This window comes from Podarcis cretensis (assembly GCF_951804945.1).
Source record: "Podarcis cretensis genome assembly, chromosome: 13".
NCBI classification, from domain to species: Eukaryota; Metazoa; Chordata; class Lepidosauria; order Squamata; family Lacertidae; genus Podarcis; species Podarcis cretensis.
This window is the reverse complement of record NC_137182.1, coordinates 51,871,043-51,896,005: the sequence shown is the minus strand read 5'-3', so window position 1 is coordinate 51,896,005 and position 24,963 is coordinate 51,871,043. Positions and strand designations below refer to the sequence as shown.

Sequence of the window (24,963 nt, the reverse complement as noted above, 5' to 3'; positions counted from 1 at the left end):
ACCTTTCCCTCTCTCCTAATTTTAAGCATGGATTCCACCCAGAAAGAAGCCACCATCTTGTGCGTGGTGCAGTCGGGCGCGCTGATGATGGAGTACCTGAGAGCCAGCGGAGAAGCGTCGTCCGCAGCCGCCTCCCGGCGCCGCTGGGTGTTCCTGCACTCTCTGGGGCAGCGAGGGGGCGAGGAAGAAGAGGAGGAAGAGTCGGAGGAGGAGGAAGAGGAAGAGGAGGAAGGAGGAGAGGAAGAGGTCTTGCTGCCCCGGCAAGCCGCCAGCGCCGGGTTGCACCGGGGCGGGCGCCTCCGTTCAGTGGAAAGGCGTTTCTGGGCCCGACCACGCAGCACTGAGTGGTGGGACCACACGGTCCTGCAGACGTGGGATGACAGCCAGTGGCTGCAGAACTTCCGCATGCGCAAGGCGACCTTCCTGGAGCTGTGCGCCCGCCTCTCGCCCGCCCTGCAGCGCCAGAAGACGCGCATGCGGGTGCCACTGAGCGTGGAGAAGAGGGTGGCCATCGCCCTGTGGAAGCTGGCCACCTCCGTCTGCTACCGCGATGTGGGGAACCAGTTTGGTGTGGGCCGGTCCACCGCCGGTTCGGTGGTGCTGGAAGTGTGCCGCGCCATCCAGAGGGTTCTGATGCGCGCCACAGTGACCGTGGGTGGCAGCCTGGCGGCCATCATGGCTGGGTTTGAGGAGATGGGCTTCCCCAACTGCGCCGGGGTGGTGGGCACCACACACATGCCCATCCTGTGCCCGCCGCACCAGGCAGCGGAGTACGTCAACTCTAAGGGGTACTATTCCATGGCCTTGCAAGCGCTGGTGGACCACCAGGGCAAGTTCACCCACCTAAGCGCCGGCTGGCCGGGGAAGACGCACGAAGCCAAGATCTTCAACAAGTCCACTTTGTTCAGCAAAGGCCAGGAAGGGACCCTCTTTGCCCTGGGCCCCACGGACATCAACGGGGTCTCTGTGCCCAGGGTCATCCTGGGCGGACCGGCCTACCCTCTCCTCCCGTGGCTGATGGTGCCCTACACAGAAGACCTGGACAGCGCCAAGGAGGCCTTCAACGCCACCTTGAGCCGGTGCCAGGAGCCCTTGGAGGAGGCCTTCAGCCGGCTGAAGGGCCGTTGGCGGTGCCTGACGGGCCGCAACGACTGCGCGGTGGAGAACCTGCCCCGCCTCATTTCGGCCTGTTGCGTCCTGCACAACATCTGCGAGGAGAAAGGCGAGGCCTACGAGGAGACGTGGGAGGCCGAGGCCAAGCAGCTAGCCGCCACTTTTGAGCAACCTCTCCAGAGACCAGACACCCGCATCAAGCCAGCAGCCAGGTCCGAGAGGGTCCGAGATGCCCTCTGCGCCTACATTGCCAGCATGGCGTGAAGGGGATGGGAGAACGTTCCGGCAGTCATTTTGAGGGGTGGAAGGAATCTTCGCTCCTGAGGCCTACGAAGGTCTCCATCCTTGGCCTGGCCACCTGGGATGAAGCCCCGTTGGACCCAACTTCTGAGGAGACATGTATAGGGTTGCTTAGAGAGCCTCCCGGCTGATTTTAGCATAAAATGTGAGAAAGGTTTGGCTGAGGTTGACTTTCCTCCCTTGATATCCATGTGGGGGAAATTAGTTTTCCGAAAGCTTGCCCACCTGGGATGAAGTCACCGTTTGCCACCTCCTGAAAACATTACTTGTGTGGCAAAGGTTCACCCCCAGATGCACAATTAACTGATTGCCAGCTTGCATTTTATAGGATCTTTGTTCCTCTGTCGCCAGAATGGTTGGGTGAACTGGTCCTTGCCGAGCCTTTGGGGGTCCCTCTGTAGAAATAGCAAACCCCATGGAGACCAAAATATTGACGTCTCCAGAAAATACAACAACCCATGTTGTGTGGATTTGACCTTCCAGGAGCTCAGTTTTCAGTCCCAAATGGTGTGAGGAGCCCGTCGCGCTCCAAATGGTCCTTGACTACAACTCCCATCATCCCTGACCGTCAGACACGGTGGGTGTCTGATGGGAGATGGAGTCCACCAACATCTGGAGAGCTGCAGGTTCATCCTTTTGTGTATATGGGTCCGTTTCTGATTCCATGTTGTGTTGCTAATGCAAACTGTTCTTGTGTTTCTCTCTCTTCCTCTTGGAAAGGGGAGTTCCCAGAGCTCTTGCCAATATACTGTGTGGAATTTGGCTCGCCTAGGGTCCCTAGCCACTCACCCCAGGAGAGCAGGGACGTGGAAAATCACAAGGCTGATGCTGTCGTCACAGGTGCAATTCCTCCTATAAGAGGGAGTGGGCTGGATCTGTATCCCACATAAACACACCTTTTCTTTTCTAGGGTCTTCCTGAATTAGGATTCTGTCAGAATAGCAGCCCTTACAGGAACATTTGCTCTTTGATATATGTGTGGGTAGTTGCAGTTACGTTGTTGTTGTTGTTATTGTTGTTGTTGTTGTTGTTATTATTATTATTATTATTATTATTATTATTATTATTATCATTATATTATTATTATTATCAATGCAAAATGGCTTTCTGGATTTACCGCTTCTTCTTGCAAGAATTGTGGAGGCAGGGTACCGTTTTACCAGTTTACAAAGAGGAAGGTGGGGATTATCTGTGCCACTTTTGCCACCACCCGACTTTCCCAATCTCCCTCTCTCCAGGACAGTAGATAAGAAACAGTCGTCAAATCCCATTAGCATTAGATTTGTAGGACTAGCTGTCCTTTTACACCCAAAAGAGCTCTGGCCGTGGATTTCTTTACTCTGATGGCTGACACTCCCCTTCCAGGTGGGATTAAACTGTTCCGGTTCCTGTCTCCCTTTTCCCCACATCCCCACATCTGTTGTAAACAAAATCTGCCCTTTCCCCCTTATGGGGTATCCAAGAGCCCGTATAGAGACCTTATGTGGGTTCCCTATCGGTAGGAGAAAATAACAGAGGCCAGTCAGAGAATATTGAGAAGCAAAGCAGCTTGTAAGCCTGATCTTTATTAAAATGTTGCAACAGGGTCTTCCCCCACGATAAGAAGAATGGAATCCATTATCTCTCACACACACCCTGCCCAGTTAATTCACACAGCATGTGCCAAGTGTGCGAGAGGGAGATGTGCATTTGCAAACACACACGGCTCCTCTGTGCTAAACGCCCCACTCCAAAGCTTCACATTTAGGTGCTGACAGGCGAGAAGGTTTACCTCCCTCTGGACTATAAGGAGGAGGTGATCAGGATCTGAACCCAGGACTTAACCCCCTTCCGGCCATCACAGCTATATTTTCTTAGTAGGAATTTCCCCCAGAGTGGATCCCCTCGTGTACAAATCCTCTGGCAACTGTCGGTCCCCTTTACCTTCGCGGGAAAGCGCATGATGTGCAAGTTGTTAATAATAATAAAAAATGTAAATTAAGCTGTGGTAGTTCTTTCTTATTGATTTATTTCGGGCTCTGATCGCATTGCTAGTGGTGCGGTCGTCAGTAGGTGGTTACAGATCCACAATCTGGATTCAAAACAGGTCTGGGGTTTGCACGATGCGCCAGGGTGGTGGGGGTGGTGGAAAGAGGTGACAGAAATGCAAGAAGGCTAAAGAATATTGGGAAATGATATATAATGAATTGAAAAAAATGTTGGAAAAAACCCCTTGTTAAAAAACCAGAATCTTTCCTGCTCTGAATTTTGGATCACGATATAAGAGAGGGAAATTGGAGGTTGTTTATTTAACAGCAGCAAGAATCTTATTAGCACAAGTATGGAAAACAGAGAAAACACCAACAAAGGAAAAATGGCAAGCCAAGCTTATGGACTACGCGGAACTGGCTAAGCTGACAAAAAGGATACATGAGCGAGACAACGTTGATTTCAAAAAGGAGTGGGAACCATTTATAAACTAAAAAGGCAGTACAGTGGTGCCTCGCAAGACGAAATTAATCCGTTCCGTGAGGCTCTTCGTATAGCGGTTTTTTCGTCTTGCGAAGCAAGCCCATTGACAGCTTAGCGGATTAGCGGTTTAGCGGCTTTTAGCGATCAGCTGTTAAGCGGCTTATCAGCGGATCAGCTGATAAGCAGCTTAACGGCTTAGGAAAAGGGGGGGGGGAAAGGGAAAAAACCCCGCAGGAACTCGCAAGACATTTTCGTCTTGCGAAGCAAGCCCATAGGGAAATTCGTTTTGCGAAGCGCCTCCAAACTGGAAAACCCTTTCGTCTAGCGGGTTTTCCGTCTTGCGAGGCGTTCGTCTTGCGGGGCACCACTGTATAACGATTTGGACCTATTGGCAGGTTTTGACTAAACTTTCACAACTATATAAGAGGTAAAATCTGCAGGGTATAGAATTTGTTTAATAAATCAGTACGGACATATGGGGGAAGCCAAAGAGGGGAAAGAGGGAGAAATATGGATATATAAATTGTTCAGTTAAGATTTGTGGAAAATTTGTTGTTATACAGTGGTACCTCTGGTTAAGTACTTAATTCGTTCCGGGGGTCCGTTCTTAACCTTAAACTGTTCTTAACCTTGAAGCACCACTTTAGCTAATGGGGCCTCCCGCTGCTGCCACCGCGCGATTTCTGTTCTCATCCTGAAGTAAAATTCTTAACCTGAGGTACTATTTCTGGGTTAACGGAGTCTGTAACCTGAAGCGTCTGTAACCTGAGGTACCACTGTAATTTGAAAATTCAATGGCTATGCTTCTTGGAAGTTTGGGTGCAACTCGGCTTGCAGAAGAGAGGTTTGCATGGGGTTATGATAAATAGTGTGAGGGCCATCCACATTCCCTGCAGCTTTAACTCAGTGGCTCTCAATCTTTTTTCTCTGGGCCGCACTTTCTAAATAAATATTTGCTCATGCCGCACCGAACTTTCTACTGATCCGTTGGAAAACAAGAAGAAGCAACAACCAGCAGCGGTGCTTGATTTATAAGAGAACACAACTACTTTATGATACGATTGTGGGAGGTCCAGGAAGTATAAAACAATGCAGCTACATAGCAACATGCAGTGCTTTTTTCCTAAAAAAATGTTTAGTGGTACAGTGGTACCTCGGGTTACATACGCTTCAGGTTACAGATGCTTCAGTTTACAGACGCTTCAGGTTACGGACTCCGCTAACCCAGAAATATTACCTCGGGTTAAGAACTTTGCTTTAGGATGAGAACAGAAATCGTGCAGCGGAGGCGCGGCAGGAGCGGGAGACCCCATTAGCTAAAGTGGTGCTTCAGGTTAAGAACAGTTTCAGGTTAAGAACAGACCTCCGGAACAAATTAAGTTCTTAACCTGAGGTACCACTGTACTCTCATTTTCCTATGCATATTGAAATGCTGCCACTCCATGAGGCCCAACTTAGATTCACAAAATGTTTAGGAGTATGTGTACCCCTGCGTCCCCCCAGAAAAAATCACTGGCAACGTGACTCATTCCTAAAATATAATTATGGATGAGCCTATTACACATGCACAAACTCAGTGAGAGGTGTAAGCTTGCTTTTGCCAAGTAATCTCATTTATATTAGGTCTAATTTGAGACAAACACTCATTTCCTCATGAACACAAAGAAGCCGTTCTCTTTTCTGATCTTAATACGAAAGGGACCCCTGACCATTAGGTCCAGTCGTGGCCGACTCTGGGGTTGCGGCGCTCATCTTGCTTTACTGGCCGAGGGAGCTGGGGTACAGCTTCCGGGTCATGTGGCCAGCTTGACTGAGCCGCTTCCGGCGAACCAGAGCAGCGCACGGAAACACCGTTTCCCTTCCTGCCGGAGCGGTACCTATTTATCTACTTGCACTTTGATGTGCTTTTGAACTGCTAGGTTGGCAGGAGCCGGGACCGAGCTGTCATTGTTTGTAAAAAGAAAAAAGGAAAGTGTTCTGACCTCCCTTTGTCTCCACAGCCTGGTCCTCAGACCCTTGTCGGCATAAAAGAGTCCACAAGAATATCCTCGCAGAATGCTTTCTGCTTTTATTTTTAAAAGTCTTTCTGCAAAAGCGACTGGCCAACTGTACACACCAACACTTATCAGCTTTCACTAACCAACCAACCAACCAGACCCAACATTTCTCACTCTATATATACAACCCGGTGCAGACTGGTGACTCATGCTGACCCAGCCTTCTTAAGCATTAAAGAAACAGCGGCCATTTTAGCCGTTTACCTTCCCGCCGGAGCGGTACCTATTAATCTACTTGCACTTTGACGTGCTTTTGAACTGCTAGGTTGGCAGGAGCAGGGACCGAGCAATGGGAGCTCATCCCATCGCGGGGATTTGAACCACTGACCTTCTGATCGGCAAGTCCTAGGCTCTGTGGTTTAGATCACAGCGCCACCCGCATCCCTGATCTTAATACTATACTGCACTAAATGTTTAAATGTTGCTTTGATTGTCCGTGGCTCTTCCTGCCACACTCTTTGAGAACCACAGCTTCAACCCATCAGCTAACTTTTGTATCTCTCTGATGTGTAGACTGATATTCTCAGGTTGTGGGTTTAACTGCCCAGGGGTCAGAATAGAAGTAGATTTTTAAAATTATTTTTTTGCCCTGCCCTTGTAGTGACATTTCAGTGATTTCTTTATAATGCTTCTGGGTCACTTCTGAACTTGACGTAATGCAAATACAGTGGTGCCTCGCAAGACGAAATTAATTCGTTCCGCGAGTCTCTTCGTCTTGCGGTTTTTTCGTCTTGCGAAGCAAGCCCATTGACGGCTTAGCGGATTAGCGCTATTAGCGGCTTAGCGGATCAGCTGATAAGCAGCTTAGCGGCTTAGAAAAAGGGGGGGAAAGGAAAAAACCCCCGCAGGAACTCGCAAGACATTTTCGTCTTGCGAAGCAAGCCCATAGGGAAATTCGTTTTGCGAAGCGCCTCCAAAACGGAAAACCCTTTCGTCTAGCGGGTTTTCCGTCTTGCGAGGCGTTCGTCTTGCGGGGCACCACTGTACACTAAAAAATGATTCAGACATAAATACTTGTTATATAGTTACTGATACGTATGTGTCTTCCTTTCCATGGGGGAGGAAATGTACGTCTTGGAAATTTTCTGGAGAACCCTAGAAAGGAATGAGTCCCACTCCATGTTTTTAAAGGAAATACGTTTTTATTACATGGTGCATATAGATTTCAACACAAGGAACTATTTAAACAAGCAACCAAAAACATCCCAATACAAGCCATAACTGGGGGGTGGGGGGTGGGAAATATTATTTATAATAATAATACCTGAAAGTTTGGAGAAAAAGAAAAAAAAAGAAATTAAAGATATTTTTTAAACAAACCTAAATGGGGGGAAATTACTCGTTTTGATTTCAAACAGGCATGTCATGAAACGTTTGCAAATGACCCGGGCTTGGTAATCCAAGCGCACACTCAGCCACTCGCACACACATCCAAAAGCAAACAAATCTTAGAATTCTACAGGAGACGGGGTGTTTATGCAGGTACGTGAAAATCTGATTTCTGGCATATTACATTTAGAGACAATTCCTTCCACTCCTCAGACCCTAACAGGGTGCAAACAGAGGTGGAAAACCTGTGACTTCTTGTCACGAGTCCCAGGTAGTGGAGCATGTGGTCTTGGGGGTAATGGGAATTGGGAGTTTCCCATTCATCCTGTAGAAGCACCCTGCTGGGGCCATGATCATTAGCCAAAAGGCATCTTATCTACGCAAGACAGCAATGTCTTACCTGTGCAAGACCAGGACGCTGAGAACTGAGCAAAGCAGCCGATCGGCTCCTTTGGAGTCTTACCCGTCGGGTCGCAACTTGCAAAAGACTTTCCTTAAACAGGCTCTTCCGCTTCAGCAGCTCAGCTCCAGAGCTGGGAGAAATCTGATGGGAGCCCCAACTTTTTCCCACCCACCGCAGAACATCATAGTGGTAGGAAAGGTTGCAGCCCTCAGACTTCACTTACCTGCAAAGTCCTCTTGGGAATCCCGATTTGCAAACCGCTGGTTGAGGGTAAAAAGAACAACAACAAAAAAAACACACAAAAAAATGACCCTCTGGGTCCCTTCCATCTACGAGTCTATGAAAACCTCATTTCTAGATGTATAAATGCTAGCAGAGTCACTAGGTGAAGGCCCAAGCTACTAGTCCCTAAGAAACCATCTCCCTTTCTCAGAGGAGAGCGCTACATTTGAGGCAGTAAGGTGACGTCTCATCCCATCGTAAAGTCACCCGGCAGTGTGATCCCATCACAAAGGTTTTATTAGATAATATATATATATATATATTTACATACATAAATGTTTGGGGCAGGGGGCAGGAGTGTTTGTACTCTAGGGCCAAGGCCTCCAGAAAGCCGACGGAGGTGCCAGGATCCTCTTGGCTGAGGCAGCGGCGTCTCGGCTGTGTCTCTGTTGGCCCGCACTGGAGCAAGCGGGGTCTGGGCTCCGTGAGGATTCGCTCAGCGGCTTCACGGGTGAGCAGAAGCCCTCGGGCGTCCGGGGAGTCAATTCCTCCAGCGAAGGGCTAGGGGAGAAGACGGCGAGGGTCCAGTCTTGGCTCTGGGGCTCCGGCTTGGAGGCCAGGTAGAGGTTCAAAGTATCCAGCAGGTGGCTTTGGACGGACGGGTGGGTTTGCTGGATGAAGGCGGCGAGACCCAGGAGACACTCCCGGAAGCCCATCATGTAGCAGGTCTGGAGGGTCCCGTCTTCCATGGGGTCGGCTCCTGGAGGGGCAGAATTGGGGAGCCAGGGAGACGGCTGGTAACTCAAACCCTAGGGAGGTGGGCCTCCACAGCCTTGCAGGGAGTTGGGTCAGATCTCAACTCTGTAAGGCTCTAGAGTCCATAGAACCAGGGGATGCTCAGTGTGGATGGAACCTAAGCAGTCAAGTCCAACACTTCCTGTTTGCCTAGAGTGGACGCAGACAGGGGGACGTTCCTCCAGCCAGGAGGACTTCCTGTCACACCTGGTCTGGAGCATCCTCCCTCTGCCAGGTAGATGGGCGTGGCCCCGGGAGACCCTGTAAAAGGGCCAGACAAGCAGCCACCTTGCTCTTTTGCTCCTCACTTCTGATACTGGCGTATTTTGCTGTCTGCTGGCTCTCAGTCAGCAACACACTGGCTCATTCCCATATGGGATGAACTCAAACGCTCTTCTGTTAACTCCAAGCTAAAACCTGCCTTCAGGGAACCTACTGCGAGCTGAATGTGAGTGAGCTTCTTGTCGTTGCTTTTCAAAGAAGGCGGTTGCGCCTTTATTCTTTTCGAGAGGGGACAAAAGGGGAATTTGCCAGGAACAAACCCAAGCTGGAGAAAGCCAGATTGGACTGCTTATTTAAGTAAAGGTAAAGGGACCCCTGACCATTAGGTCCAGTCGTGGCCGACTGTGGGGTTGCGGCGCTCATCTCGCTTTACTGGCCGAGGGAGCCAGCGTACAGCTTCTGGGTCATGTGGCCAGCATGACTAAGCCGCTTCTGGCGAACCAGAGCAGCGCACGGAAACGCCATTTACCTTCCCGCCAGAGCGGTACCTATTTATCTCCTTGCACTTTGACTTGCTTTCAAACTGCTAGGTTGGCATGAGCAGGGACCGAGCAACGGGAGGTCACCCCTCGCGGGGATTCAAACCGCCAACCTTCTGATCGGCAAGTCCTAGCTAGGCTCAGTGGTTTAACCCACAGCGCCACCCGCGTCCCTCTTAAGAGATTCAAATGAATCAACCAACTAGCTTTGTGCTATATACTGGGGAATGTACTCTGCTACTAACTCACTAGCATGAGTGAGGAAGGATAATATTAAATCAGTAAGTCCTCTCCTACTATCCGCTATTCCAAACACTCAGGAGGTGGTTGTAGTCCTCTGGGCTCCCCACCTGGCCCATGGGACTCTTAAGCTCCTCCCTCCCCCAGGCCACACCCATCTCTGTCCCTCCCTGAGCATCCTTGTCTGGATGGAGGGTGGGTGTGGAAATTTCTGGCTTTGGCCAGAATGGGGACTCCTATGCATTGAAGAACAGGGAACAAAGCATTTGAGCAACTCACAAACACTCTCACAGACCTGGCCTGCCCAGGTCTCTCTGATATAGCCACATACACCCCCCCAACGCCCACCATGCAGGTCATTTGTACCCTGGGGTTTAGCTGCGTTCATCTCCCGCAGGTATCCTACAGCAATCTCCAAGATCTCTGCTTTCTCCACCTTGGGGTTCTTCAGAGTCTGTAATGAAAGAGGCCCGAGAAGAAGGGGGCTGAAGGGGAAACTTTTGCAGGGAATAGGCAGTGGCTGGGGGGCAGAGCAATGGATCAGAGTGCTGACAGTCCCGGGTTCAGCTATCGGCAGGTCTAGGGAGCATAGCTGTCAACTTACAGATTTGAAAATCAGGGACCAGCAGCCTCGAAAATAAGGGATCAGCAGCCAAAATAAGGGATTTTCCAAGTACAGGTATGTTCGACTTCTGAGCCCCTCTGAGGCAAAGGCAAAAAGCCCAGCCAGCAGCCAAACGAAGCCTCAAGCGGTGGTTCCCACAGCGCAGCAACCCGGCAAAGGGGATGCAGCAAGGGAAACCACCGTCACCTCTCCGCTGGGAAGCGCTGAGCAAAGGCGAGTCCCCAGGCAACGCGGCCGATTTGATAGGCACAAGGCATGCAAGCTCCACCCCCCAGTCGTTCTTAGACTCCTTATTGGGTGAGCAACGCAGCCAAGCAACACAGCTGGAGCCTCCCTCCTCCCTGGCCGGCAGGGAGAGAGGGAGAGGGGCTGCTTCCTTTGAAACCTGGGAAATTTAAGGGGCAGTAGCGGGACACGGCGCTGGGATAAGGGACTTTCCCGCCAAATAAGGGACGGTTGACAGCTATGCTAGGGAGGGCTGGGACTGCAAAGGACACCTCCCACGTGCAGATCCTTCTCGCCTCACTGACCCCCCACCCTGCCCAGGATCTACTGCTGCTAACCAACAACAGGGATTTTGCAAATCACTGCGCAAGTGCCAACTTACTCTTGGGGAACATGGACAGGATAGACAAGACAGGAATAACGGTAGAGAATACCTGATCAAGTCTCTGGGGCCACCTATTTCTCTGCCAGTTCCTTTTAACCAAAGCCTTCCTTTTAGAGCAGAGTCATGTAGAGCAATAGCTCCACCTGCTGGCAGTTGAAGAAATAAATGCACAATCCACTTCAATGCACTTTAAGGGGGTTCAATTAACGCTAAGGCCTCCTCGGGAAATCGGAAGGCCACAAAGTTGACACAGACCCACGGGTCTGACACTATCCCAAACGGCAGCGGTTACGTTCTCAGGGAGAAGTCCTAGCTAGGACTTGCAGGGAATGGGGAGTGGGGGGGGGGCTGTGGGGAGCAGGGGGGGGGCAGGCTGGCTTCAGGGGGCACCTCCTCACTGACCTGGCTGTGGGTCCTCTGCAGGAGCAGCAGGCGCAGTTCCTCCAGGCTCCGATTGATGCGGTCGCGGCGACGCTTCTCTGCCAGGGGCTTCAGCATCTGAATAGACAAACAATTGGGGGGGTTGACCCCTGGGTGGGGTGGGCAGCCGCTTTGATAGATAGGCACTGATACACTCCATTGCAGAGCAGGATCTTCCCTTTCCAATGAACAGGTTTTGCCAAGAAGTTTAGATCTCCAAATGTACCCATCAACCACCCCACTAAAAAAAAAAAAAGGGGTTGGAGGTAGTAAAGACAACACAGAGCTGAACCAATGGTCGCCTTGTTCCTTGCCAGCCCCCACTCTCCTCCCCTCTCCCCTCACCCACTTGCCTTTCCCATTTTGGATGCTACAGCCCCCCTCTCTCTATTCCACTCCTTATCCCACCAGGCAGGCAAATTCTCTAGGTTAGATGGAGCCAGGGCTGGATTTAGGTTTGAAGAGGCTCTAAGTTACTGGAGGTAACGGGGCCCTTTATATGTCCAGCGGTCCTTTGTCAGCAACAAATTGTCACTGTTTTTTGTGTTGAATATATGCTCTATGGTCATTTATGGGCCTAATAGGTATCTCAAGCCATTTGCCCATGATGCCATGCAACCAGTCCATGCAGAATGTAGGCACCCTATATATAGAAAGGAGCAAACCAGGGATATTTTAGGGAGCAGGCTAGCAGGTGGGGCCCATTAACACAAAACACTGTTGCTGTATGTAGGTTTTATTTGTTTTTTATCTTATATTTTGGAAATGTACATCCAGTTTTTTCCTTTGAATTTTTTGGGGGCCCCCAAGAGAGTGGGGCCCTAAGCTATAGCTTGTAGGTAGTGCTTTTGCTGCCCCCTAGAGGGACACGGGTGGCGCTGTGAGTTAAACCACAGAGCCTAGGACTTGCCGATCAGAAGGTCGGCGGTTCGAATCCCCGCGACGGGGTGAGCTCCCGTTGCTCGGTCCCTGCTCCTGCCAACCTAGCAGCTCAAAAGCATGTCAAAGTGCAAGTAGATAAATAGGTACCGCTCTGGCGGGAAGGTAAACGGCATTTCCGTGCGCTGCTCTGCTTCACCAGAAGCGGCTTAGTCATGCTGGCCACATGACCCAATAAAGCAAGATGAGCGTTACAACCCCAGAGTTGGCCGCAACTGGATGTAATGGTCAGGGGTCCCTTTACCTTTACCTAGAGGCAGCGAGGCAAATAGCTGGGGGGGGGGGTGTGCCATTTTTTCTTGGATGAACAGCCCTTCATTTCACAATAAAAAAGGGAACCAAACCCTTTAACCTCGACATTAACATCAGGCTGCGAACTCAGGCCTGCTTCCTTGAAAAGGAAAATCTGTCAAAATCCACACAGCTCTGTTCTTGGCGCCTGCTTAAAGCCTTTGGATTTAAGCAAGCCTACCCGGTTAGGTAGAATTTCGACGTGCCTGTTTTGGGTTTTTTTGTTTACGTTCATCACTGATTTAAAATTGTTGAATGTTTTAAATAGTTGTTCTCACCCATAATTGTCACAGCTGTCAACTTTTCCCTTTTCTTGTGAGGAATCCTATTCGGAATAATGGGATTTCCCTTAAAAAAAGGGAAACGTTGACAGCTATGATAATTGTTCAGTGGGACGCAGGTGGTGCTGTGGGTTAAAGCCTCAGCGCCTAGGACTTGCCGATCGAAAGGTCGGCGGTTCGAATCCCTGCGGCGGGGTGCGCTCCCGCTGCTCGGTCCCAGCGCCTGCCAACCTAGCAGTTCGAAAGCACCTCCGGGTGCAAGTAGATAAATAGGGACCGCTTACCGGCGGGAAGGTAAACGGCGTTTCCGTGTGCGGCTCTGGCTCGCCAGAGCAGCGATGTCACGCTGGCCACGTGACCCGGAAGTGTCTCCGGACAGCGCTGGCCCCTGGCCTCTTAAGTGAGATGGGCGCACAACCCCAGAGTCTGTCAAGACTGGCCCATACGGGCAGGGGTACCTTTACCTTACCTCGGGTTGAGTACTTAATTCGTTTCGGAGGTCCATACTTAACCTGAAACTGTTCTTAACCTGAAGCACCACTTTAGCTAATGGGGCCTCCTGCTGCTGCCGCGCCGTCGGAGCACGATTTCTGTTCTCATCCTGAAGCAAAGTTCTTAACCTGAAGCACTATTTCTGGGTTAGCGGAGTCTGCAACCTGTTTGTTTGTTTGCCTGTATTTCAATGAAGCGGTGTATAAATTTTATGAAATGAAATACAGTGGTACCTCGGGTTACATACGCTTCAGGTTACAGACTCCACTAACCCAGAAAGAGTGCTTCAGGTTAAGAACTTTGCTTCAGGATGAGAACAGAAATCGTGCTCCGGCAGCAGCGGGAGGCCCCATGAGCTAAAGTGGTGCTTCAGGTTAAGAACAGTTTCAGGTTAAGTACAGACCTCCGGAACGAATTAAGTACTTAACCCGAGGGACCACTGTAAAACGTGCATCGGAGCATTAATGTGAAATCTGTTGTTCTTTATCTAATGTGGGGGCAAATCTAAAACGCATCCGAGGCTTCCTTGATATTCTGCCCATCACAGCTGCCTCCTGCCCAGGTCAGGAATCTTCTACAAAATCCACTGGATAAGGAACACACTTTCTCCTTCAGCTGAGCCCTCCCCAGTCCTGCTTGAAAACCGCCCCCTCCCCAAATGCCCAGGAAGCAATTCCCTCCCTCCCGCTTCCCCTGGTAAAATGGGAAGAGCCTGGAGCAGCCAGGACTCTCTTCTGCCTGGAAGAATTTGCAACTTCTTGGTTGCAAAATCGCTTTCCTCGCCCCACCCCTTCAATTCTTCCTGAATCCAGCCAGCCCCAAACTGCACCCACAAACCCATCCCACCAGATCCAAAACCCGCCAGGCCTTTAGAGACAGCATTAAGGAAAGTTTGCTATATTGCACGTGAAATTATTTCGCCCAGTTAAAAGAAAACAAAAGAGCATCATCATCATCATTTTGCAGCTCCTTCCCAGAATTCTGCAACTCCTTTTGGCACAACCACTGAACAGGCAAAAAAAAAAAAATACACCCCCCCCTCCTCGGATATATACACACGTTACTTTGTTTCAGAGCATCACGTGTTGGCGTTGTTGTTTGTTAATTATTGCGATGACCGTCTGTATGTTTTCCGTAGCTAATACCGGCACTTTCACCGCGGACTCAGCGCCCTGGCACAAGATATAAGCTCCTGAGGGTTGCAGCGAAAGTTAGTCCTACTCAAGAGTATACCCATTCGAAATTAAGGGCACGGCGAGCTTAGCTCCATTCAGTGGGTCTACTCCCTGTGTGTGTACAGTATTGTGACGCACTCGTGCAAGAAGGAAGGGGGAGAGTGGTCTGCGCTGCTGCAAAACTGATATATTCATTCATTCATTCATTCATTCATTCATTCATTCTATTGCGCCGCCGCCCCCAGGAGACGCCAGCAACAAAACAACACACATTCAAAACATTACAAGACAAACATTTAAAGACAATCACATCTCCCAGCTCAATAAATTCATGGTGGCCAAGATCAAAACCTCAGCCGAGTGCCTGGATGGAAAGGGATTTATTTATTTTTAATCCTCTCCAAAAAAAGTCCACCAAGCGGAGCCAGGCGCCCCCCAGGGAAGGGCAGAGGGCGAGTTCTTCCTTCAGGGGGGTAGCCAAGGCGCAAGTGTGGGGCTCCACGGCTCCCCTCACCCCCGATCCCGAACGCCGCCCCCTCTCCTCCCCTGATCTGCGCGCAGCCCTTGCGCAAGAGACGCGCCCTCCAGAAAAGACCACGCAGAGCAAGCCAGCGCACTTCTGTGGCTAAGCAGCCGGTCCTCTCTTCCCTGGGTGGGGAAGATCTGCGTCCCACCCCCCACCCCCCTGGGTTATTCCCGGAGCGTGGCCAATGGCCAGGGCTGGTGGGAGCCGGCGGGGCGCAGCAGCAGCGCCTGGCGAGCCGGGAGGGCGGTGTGACCCTGGGCCGGGGGCACCCGGTCAGCCCAACCTACCTCGCGGGGTTGTTGTAGGGACACAATGGAGAGGACCACAATTGAGCTCCTTGAAGGATGGATAGATAGCTAGATAGCTAGATGATAGCTAGATAGATAGATAGATAGATGACGATAGATAGATAGATAGATAGATAGATAGATAGATGGATAGATAGATGACGATAGATAGATAATAAATAGATAGATAGATAAATAGATGATGATAGATAGATAATAAATAGATAGATAGATAGATAGATAGATAGATAGATAAATGAATAGATGATGATAGATAGAGGGTCTGCGTAAAAGGCGGATCTACACGGATCCTCATGGATCCTCCACTTTTTAAAGAATAATTCCAAGGGTCTGCGTAAAAGGCGGATCTACACGGATTTAATTTGAATGAAAAAATCATATGAATTCACGAGGATCCGTCTAGATCCGCCTTTTACCTTTTTCCATAGATAGATAGATGATAAATAGATAGATAGATAGATAGATAGATAGATGATAGAGATAGATATAGATAGATAGATAGATAGATGAATGATAGATAGATAGATAGATAGATAGATCCACTTTCTCTGGGTCACTCCTCCATACACACCCACCCTCTTAGCTGTCTATGCTGAGCCCCCCCAACCCCCCTGCACCCCCACTTTCCTTCCCCTGATGCAGCCCATATACCTTTCTCACCCCTCCTGGCTCAGAGCTCTCCGTAGTCACCATCGCCTCCGGGCTCTTCTCTCCTGGCAAGCCTGCCTTTCCCCCCGGGGACGATGGTCAAAGTGAGCCAGCCCCCCTGCGACCCCCGCCCTCCTTTCCCTCCGCCTCCTCCTCCTTTAATGACCCCTCAGGCGCAGCCCACATCTGGGGGAGTGAGTTTGATCCGTCCCTTTCAGCAGCAGCGCGCGCGCGCGCGCGCGCGCACACACACACACACACACTCCATGGGTGAGAAATGGGGGGGGGACACCCCCAAATGTTAAAACTTTCACAAGCAGTCAATACCTCCTTCCCCCAAAGTACTGGAAGGGATCATCATCAGATTGGCTTGGCTTGGCTCAGAGTGGCTTGCAATAATTTGCATGTCAACTTTTTTCTTTTAAATTAAATTATACATTTCAACTTTATACACTTCACTAATTTTACAATCATTTTGACATTTCAAAACTTGACTTTCTTCCTCCTCTTTCTACGGCTCCTTAAATTTATTGTTCATATATTCTGCACATCCAAATTAACTTAATTTGCTCATTTATTCATCTTTTTTAAATATATACTCCGATAAAACTGCAGGTTATTACAATAATCCTGCCAATGTTTTAATCTGTTTACATGACTGTCATCTTTGATTATCTCTCCACCCCACCCCCAGATTTTCAGTTACGGATGGTGCTGGGTTTTGGAGGATTCATTTTAAGCGAAAGCAAGGTAGAGAAAAGAATTCAGAGTCTCTGTGATCCGAGCTTTCTTGCTCAGCCGTGACTGCAAAATCTTGTAAAACGAGGAGTGTGTGTTTGTGTGTGTGTTTGTTAATGCTGAATGTTTTGGCCTTTTGGTTAAGCCACAGGAGCGAGTTCCAATTCTTCTTCTAAGGTGGAGATATTTTTCTCCAAATGAATCCATTTTTTTTAAAAAAGAGAGAACAAAAATAAGAATTTGGCTTCTGGAATGCTATCCACTTTCAGACCGGTGAGCTGTTTTGATTCAGATCCAAAGCAGTTCAGTGGTTGTTATGGCAGTGTAAGGAAAAGGGCCTAGTTTCTGAAATGAAAAAGCAGGTGGTTTTGTACAACCATATGTACAATTCTATATATGTTAGTACTCCTCCATCCACAAGGTTTATTTAACTTTCAGCATTTTAATTGCCCCAAATTGTTCAGACCTACCCAAATAATTCAAGATCTTCTCAAACCAATCCTCCTCTTTCTCACTGACCTTAAACCCTTTCATTCTGTGTATCTTCACAGTTAGTCTAAAATTATAATATTATTCAGTTTTTTCCTCCATTGGTTCACCCCTAGCTCTTCTGCATTTTTCCAATTACTTGCTATAACCGGTCTGGCTGCAGTTACCATCAGTTTTACCCATTTACATTCCTCTTTTGTTTTTAACTCGGTGCTACTCAGACTAATAAGAACAATTAATTTAGATATTCCCACCTTCCTACCCACAATTCCCGATATTCCTATACCAATCTGTAAAAATCACCCAGTTAAGCCTTTCCCTTTATGGCATCTCTTCCATGCTTAGGGAGGGGGGCGGATCCTGCCAGTCGACTCCCCTGTTGGGAAGCTGCAAGCTGATAAAAGGCCCCTGAAGAAGAAAAGGCCTCATATTCAGAGAAAATGGCGGGTGGAATCAGAGCCAGGGCTCAGCTGCCCGCACTGCTGTTTGAAGCATAGAATTGTACAATTGTCAAGTTGGAAGGGACCCGAGGGTCATTTAGTCCAACCCGCTAAATTACAGGAATCTCAGCTAAAGCATTCATGACAGAAGGCCATCCGACCTCTGCTTATAAACCTCGAAGGAAGGAGAGACCATAATAGGAGACAGTTACGGTCATGTAGATAGTCTATGTCATGGGTAGGCAAACTAAGTCCTGGGGGCCGGATCCGGCCCAATCGCTTTCTAAATCCGGCCCGTGGACGGTCTAGGAATCAGCGTGTTTTTCCATGAGTAGAATGTGTCCTTTTATTTAAAATGCACCCCTGGGTTATTTGTGGGGCATTGGAATTCGTTCATTTTTTTCCTCCAAAATATAGTCCGGCCCCCCACAAGGTCTGAGGGACAGTGGACCGGCCCCCTGCTGAAACAGTTTGCTGACTCCTGGTCTATGTCACAGGGGCCAGCAAAATTGTGACCCATCTTGGGGGAAAGGGGTGTTTGACTAGTGTAGAACTGGGGGGGGGGGGGGGAGAACGGTGGAGGGGGGCACTTGAGCCCCAGCACCTCTTATTAAGCCCATTAATTAAGCAGGAGTGGGAAATGTTAACGGAGACTAGGGAATGCGGTGGTTGGGGGGTGAGCTAGGGGGAAGTAGGACCAACGCCAGCTGTGGGGAAAAGTCATTACCCCCCCATCTCCCCCCCCACCCTACGCATCAGGAACTGTGAAAGTCTGCCAAATGGGGACCAGTAAAAATAGGCCCTGAAATTTGGTGTGAAAGCAGAGAGACGCAGGAGGGGTCAAAAAAGTGGCAAAGGGGGTTTATTTTTCAAGGGAAAGAGCACTGACACCCCCCTGATATGTTGGAAGGAAGAAATACCTATGTCTGTTAGACTACACTGCCCAAACTGCTTAGCACCCACTCCAACACACTACACAACAACCCTGGGAGGTAGGCAGTTCTTTGTGTGAGAAAGGGCGCTAATAAATTCTGGATGCTCACCTCTGATTCCTGCATCGCAGGGGGTTGGGCTAGATGACTGGGGTTGGGGATCTTTTCCAGCTCTACAAATTCTACTTTTCAAAAATGAAGTGGTGGGAGGAAGGGGGTGTGCACAATTAAGGGAAATTGGGAAGGGTTTTGCCAATTTGTGTGCTTTGGGAACAGGGCCGGATTTAGGTTTGATGAGGCCCTAAGCTACTGAAGGTAATGGGGCCCTTGATATGTCCAGCTGTCCTTTGTCAACAACAAATTGTTTTTTTTTTTTGTGTTGAATATATGCTATATGGTAATTGATGGACCTAATAGGTATCTGAGAGACTCTTGAGAGTCCCATGGACTGCAAGAAAATCAAACCTTTCCATTCTTAAGGAAATCAGCCCTGAGTGCTCACTGGAAGGACAGATCCTGAAGCTGTGGCTCCAAGACTTTGGCCACCTCATGAGAAGAGAAGACTCCCTGGAAAAGACCCTGATGTTGGGAAAGATGGAGGGCACAAGGAGAAGGGGACGACAGAGGACGAGATGGTGGGACAGTGTTCTCGAAGCCACAAACATGAGTTTGACCAAACTGCGGGAGGCAGTGGAAGACAGGAGTGCCTGGCGTGCTCTGGTCCAGGGGGTCACGAAGAGTCGGACACGACTAAACGACTCAACAACAACAAAAATAGGTATCTGAAGCCATTTGCACATAACAAAATATGAATTTTAACAAAGTAATTGTTGAGATGTCCATGGAGAATGCAAAGTCCATGAAGAATGTAGGCACCCTATATATAGAAAGGAGCAAACCAGTGATATTTTAGGGAGCAGGCTAGCAGGCGGGGCCCATGACTTACCACATCATAAGTGCCTACACAACACAAAACACTGTTGCTGTATGCAGGTTTTATTTTATTTGTTTTGTATGTTATATTCATCCAGTTGTTTTTTCCCCTTAATTTTTTTTTTTGGGGGGGGGCGCCCCAAGAGAGTGGGGCCCTAAGCTATAGCTTGTTTAACTATAGCGACATTTTTTCACCTTCGCCAAATCAAGCAGTTGGTCCCTTACCTTTCCCGCCCCGACTTGGCCACAGTGATCCATGCGAAGGTCATCTCCAGGCTTGACTACTGTAATTCGCTCTATGCGGGGCTGCCCTTGAAGCTGTCCCAGAAACTCCAGCGGGTGCAGAATGCTGCAGCAAGGCTTCTCACGGGGTCCCTGCCATGGGAGAATATTCACCCAGTGCTTTTCAAGCTGCACTGGCTCCCGGTGGAGTACAGGGTCAGGTTTAAGGTGCTGCTTTTGCCCCTTAAAGCCCTTCACGGCCTAGGACCCTCGTACCTACGGGACCGCCTCTCCCAGTATGCCCCACGGAGAGCCTCAAGGTCCATAAATAGCAACACCCTAGAGGTCCCGGGCCCTAAGGAAGTCAGATTAGCCTCAACCAGAGCCAGGGCCTTTTCAACACTGGCCCCGGCCTGGTGGAACGCTCTGCCTCATGAGCCCAGGGCCCTGCGGGATCTGATTTCTTTCCGCAGGGCCTGTAAGACAGAGTCGTTCCGCCTGGCCTTTGGCTTGGAATCAACTTGATTCCCTCCCCCTCTTTCTTTTTTCCTTTCTCTTCCTGTGATGAGGCTGCATTTGAATGTTTCATTGTTTTAATGTTGTATTTTTAATCTTGTATTCATTCAACTTGTTTTTATTATTGGCTTGGAATCAACTTGATTCCCTCCCCCTCTTTCTTTTTTCCTTTCTCTTCCTGTGATGAGGCTGCATTTGAATGTTTCATTGTTTTAATGTTGTATTTTAATCTTGTATTCATTCAACTTGTTTTTATTATTGCTTGTTAGCCGCCCTGAGCCCAGCCTTGGCTGGGGAGGGCAGGGCATAAATAAAATTTATTATTTTATTATTTTTATTATTGTACATAAATCCAGCACTGGCGGAAGGGGGAATATATAGATAGGATTTCTCTTCTCCACTTGCAAGATCCCTTTAATTCAGCACAGAAGCAAAAGCAAGGATGGCTGCCTTTGATTTTAGATTTTAGCATTTTGAATTCCTGACAAATTCCTTAGCAATCCCCTGAAAGCCCTGCAGAGAGAAAGGGCTTCAGGGGCTGCGGTGAATTACTGCCCCACCTGGGCTCTGATAATGAGTTTATAGCTGGCTGGCTGGAGAGGAAGGAATCGGAATTTTTCTCACCTCCCGGCTGAAGGGTCCCATTTGGGCCCTTGGTTTATGGGCTTGAGCATCACATCTCCGGATCAAACTCCCATAAACAATAAGGACCACCCTCTGCTCTCATTAGGGGGCGGAAGTGTGTTTATTTATTTATTGTACTTATTGCAATCACGTCCCACCTTCTTCTCCGAAGCCATTTCCCCCCACGCAACAACAACCCTGCGAGGTAGAATAATAATAATAATAATAATAATTTTTATTTATACGCCGCCCTCCCCAGCCAAGGCCAGGCTCAGGTCGGCTAACAAGCAATAATAAAAACAAGTTGAATAAATACAAGATTAAAATGCAACATTAATATATTGAAACATGTTTAGGTTAGGCTGAGAGGCAGTGGCAGAACTGGCAAAACTGACACATAAGCTACAGGACAAGGATAACTGTGACTTGAAAGATGAATGGGAACCCTTGGCAAAGTATTTGAAGAGGCAACAAAGCAAACTGGACTCCTTGGCTGGCTTTGAATAAACATTCACCAACTTTTTATTGATAATAATCAGCTATGGTTTGAGGATCTATACAACTTTGTAACATGCAGAAATCAGCATTCTCAGAGAAATCAAAGAATGGAAGTGAGGGAAGTGGGTGGGTTTTTTTGGGGGAGGGAGGAAAAATGGGGAAAAAAATAAGGGTGATGTTTCTGGATAATATGTTTTGTTTTAATTTTGAATAATTTTTAATTTTTTAAAAAAGAGAGGCAGTGGCGAAGCTCCATGGCCAAGTCAAGATGGTGGGTTTTTTTTAAAAAAAAACAACCCCAGGGCTTTAACCACTATATCCCACTGCTAAAAAGATGAGGCGTTGGGCCTGGACGGTGTGAGCTGTTTTTATTTTATTTTTAATGTGGGTGCAACTTCCACAACCTCTTTCTTTTTTTCCTTTCCTTTTGGAATCTGAGGAACTCTGCGCTTTCAACCGATTCGTGTTGGTATCAAGATCTTTTCCCATTCCACTCTACCTCCCACCCAATTTTGCAAGTGAATTGCAAGGCGCCTCTTGCAAATGGAAGAGGAATGGAAGAGAGCGACAGAGAGGAGCGGCTGCAAAAAGGATGCGGAGAGAAAAGCTTCTTAAGGAAGCATTGGTGGTTCAGTGGTAGAATTCTCGCCTGCCACGCGGGAGGCCCGGGTTCGATTCCCGGCCAATGCAACTTCATATTTTCTTTTTGCTGATTAAATATAAATTATCTCAAACAGGCAGTTTTAAAAAGATTTTTTTTTTTTTTTACTTAATCTCCTTACTTCTGCAAACAGGCACAAAGACAATGGCCGGATTAATAAAGTTAATAAAAGAAGTGTTGCATTGGCCGGGAATCGAACCCGGGCCTCCCGCGTGGCAGGCGAGAATTCTACCACTGAACCACCAATGCGCCGTTGAAAACAGCTGGATGGGTCCTTTGATGAAGGAAAATTCCCAGCGTTTGGCGGTGATGCTGCACAAATATGTTCTAAAAAAGCAAGCAGGTTTCCTCCTTCCTGAGATGCGGTTTTATTTATTTATTTCCCTGTCTATACAGAGGCATGTTTCTGAGGGTCGCCAATGCGCCGATTACGAATAAGAAGCTACAATCAAAATCAGACCTAATCGAAGTCAGACCCATTGAAACAAATGGGTTTAAAGCAATTTAAGTCCTTGCTTTTTTTTAATGCAAATTTATTTAAAAAAATTTAAATACAAATGCGTAAATATTAAACAACATTACTTATATCACAACATAATTTTGTCGCTTCTTTAGACTCCCTCACATCTCCCGCTCCCACTTACATCATTACAAAAAAGAAATTTTTCAGGCAAATTACCCACTTGTTTACAATCTTATCTCCACTCATTTAAATAAAATCTAGCAATTCTCCAAAAAGTTTATATTTTCCTTAATCTCACTTATCGTCAAAATCAGATCTAATTCAATGGTAGGCAATTGTTTATGATCTAGCATCCTTCTTAGCATTCAACCAAATTACAATATTTTTGTAAATAAATCTTAAATTTCCTCCAGTCCTCCTCAATCCTCTCCTCTCCCAGGTCTCGGATTCTACCAGTCATCTCAGCCAGTTGCATATAGTCCATCAGCTGCATCTGCCAATCTTCCAGCGTGGGTAGATCTTGGGTTTTCCAACTCTTAGCGATAAGTATCCTTGCTGCCGTTGTTGCGTACATAAAAAATGTTCGGTCCTTCTTTAGCACCTTCTGGCCGACAATACCCAGAAGGAAGGCCTCTGGTTTCTTAGTGAAGGTATACTTAAATACCTTTTTCAACTCATTATATATCATTTCCCAGAAGGCCTTCACTTTAGGGCAAGTCCACCAGAGGTGAAAGAATGTACCTTCATGTTCTTTACATTTCCAACATTTATTATCAGACAAATGGTATATTTTGGCGAGTTTAACTGGGGTCATGTACCATCTGTAAATTTAAGTCCTTGCTTTTAATGGTCCCTACTCTTAGCTGGTCTCATCCTACATTTCCCATCAAAACTTGGTTTTATTAAACAGCGCGTTTTCCAACGTTAAAAATATACAAAAAAGGAAAACACCATATACGTAATTTTTAAAAAGCGAGAATGAAACAAGCCAACAGTCCAGACATATTTAAAAGACCATAGAGCAGGCATCCCTAAATTTGGCCCTCTAACTGTTTTGGGACTACAATTCCCATCATCCCTGACCACTGGTCCTGTTAGCTAGGGATAATGGGAGTTGTAGTCCCAAAACATCTGGAGGGCCGAGTTTGGGGGTTCCTGCCATAGAGGCACTTTTTACGCTGAACGCCACCACGGATATTGCGAGTTCAGTGGTACCTTGGGTTAAGTACTTAATTCGTTCTGGAGGTCCATTCTTAACCTGAAATTGTTCTTAACCTGAAGCACCACTTTAGCTAATGGGGCCTCCTGCTGCTGCCACTCCGCCGGACCACGATTTCTGTTCTCATCCTGAAGCAAAGTTCTTAACCAGTGGGGCCAGCGGAATCCGTAACCTGAAGCGTATGTAACCTGAAGCGTATGTAACCCGAGGTACCACTGTATTGTTAATATTCTATCTGTGATGTAAAAACAAACAACTAAATCCGATTCTTAACACAATAAGAAACTGAGAAACAGTTTCTACACAAATGCAATTCTGGTTCTAAACACAGCATAAGGGGTCTCTATAGTATAGTGTATTTTATAGTATAGTGTATTTTAAAATTGGGGTTTCAGAGTTTTTAGGGGTTTTTATAGTAGAGTACAGTGCATTTTAAAATGGGGTTTCAGAGTTTTTAGGGGTTTTTGAATGTTTTATATAGTTTTTCAATTTTGTTCTGTATGGGACAATGACAATAAAGATATCTATCTATCTATCTATCTAATATATGTGCATGGGTTGCTGCTGATTAGTGAAGAACAGTGTGCCTCTGAGCATGTGCAGAGTACACCACACATGTGCTCCACGTGTATGTTTGATTCGGGATACCTTCCACCCTCTCTATCACCCCCTCCCCCTGTTTATGACACACCCCAGTGGGAGTTTTTTGGCAGGCGCCTGGGGGTGTGACAGCTCGTGTGGCCTCCAGGCCCATCAAAGAGCAGGCAAAGCCCAGGAGGTCATTGACACCTTGGCGTGTGGAAGGGTTTCCCAGGGTCCCCCCCCCCCTTCCACTCACACCCAGCCAAATCCGGAAGGAAAAGTGGAGAAAATCTCTCTGCCTTTGGACAAGTGTGGAGCTCAGGGCCTGGCGCTGGAGGCTGGCTGAATGCGAGGCAAGAGTGCCCCTGAGGGTGTGCAGAGAGCCTCCAACTTCCCCCAGTTCATCTGAGGTTGGGGTTGTGCAAGAGCATGAGTTTCAGGCCCGGCCCATGTTTTTATTTCAAGAACCAACAACAGCTTGTGGAGGAAGGAATAATATGAAAATTGTATATAGAGACAGATGCACACAGATGCATTGGTGGTTCAGTGGTAGAATTCTCGCCTGCCACGCGGGAGGCCCGGGTTCGATTCCCGGCCAATGCAACAGCATTTTTGTTTTGATTTATTTATATGCTCTTCATCTGTATTTATTGGTTTATT

At 48.0% G+C, this 24,963-nt stretch overlaps 1 protein-coding gene across 5 annotated transcripts; it reads right to left on the bottom strand.

The window, feature by feature from the left end:
• Positions 1-7,565: 7,565 nt before the first annotated feature.
• On the bottom strand, positions 7,566-16,176 carry HES7 (hes family bHLH transcription factor 7). 5 transcript variants are annotated; one of them, XM_079952189.1, is made up of 4 exons: positions 15,990-16,176; positions 11,309-11,404; positions 10,020-10,125; positions 7,566-8,635 (listed from the first exon to the last, which is right to left on the bottom strand). In XM_079952189.1, exons 1-4 carry the CDS (start codon positions 16,029-16,031, stop codon positions 8,244-8,246), a joined length of 636 nt encoding a protein of 211 aa, XP_079808315.1. In that variant the 5' UTR covers positions 16,032-16,176; the 3' UTR covers positions 7,566-8,243. The 5 variants fall into 5 exon arrangements, with proteins under 5 accessions (XP_079808315.1, XP_079808317.1, XP_079808316.1 ...); XM_079952191.1 differs by having other exon boundaries at positions 10,038-10,125; XM_079952190.1 differs by having other exon boundaries at positions 15,999-16,176.
• Between the last annotated feature and the right edge of the window lie 8,787 nt (positions 16,177-24,963).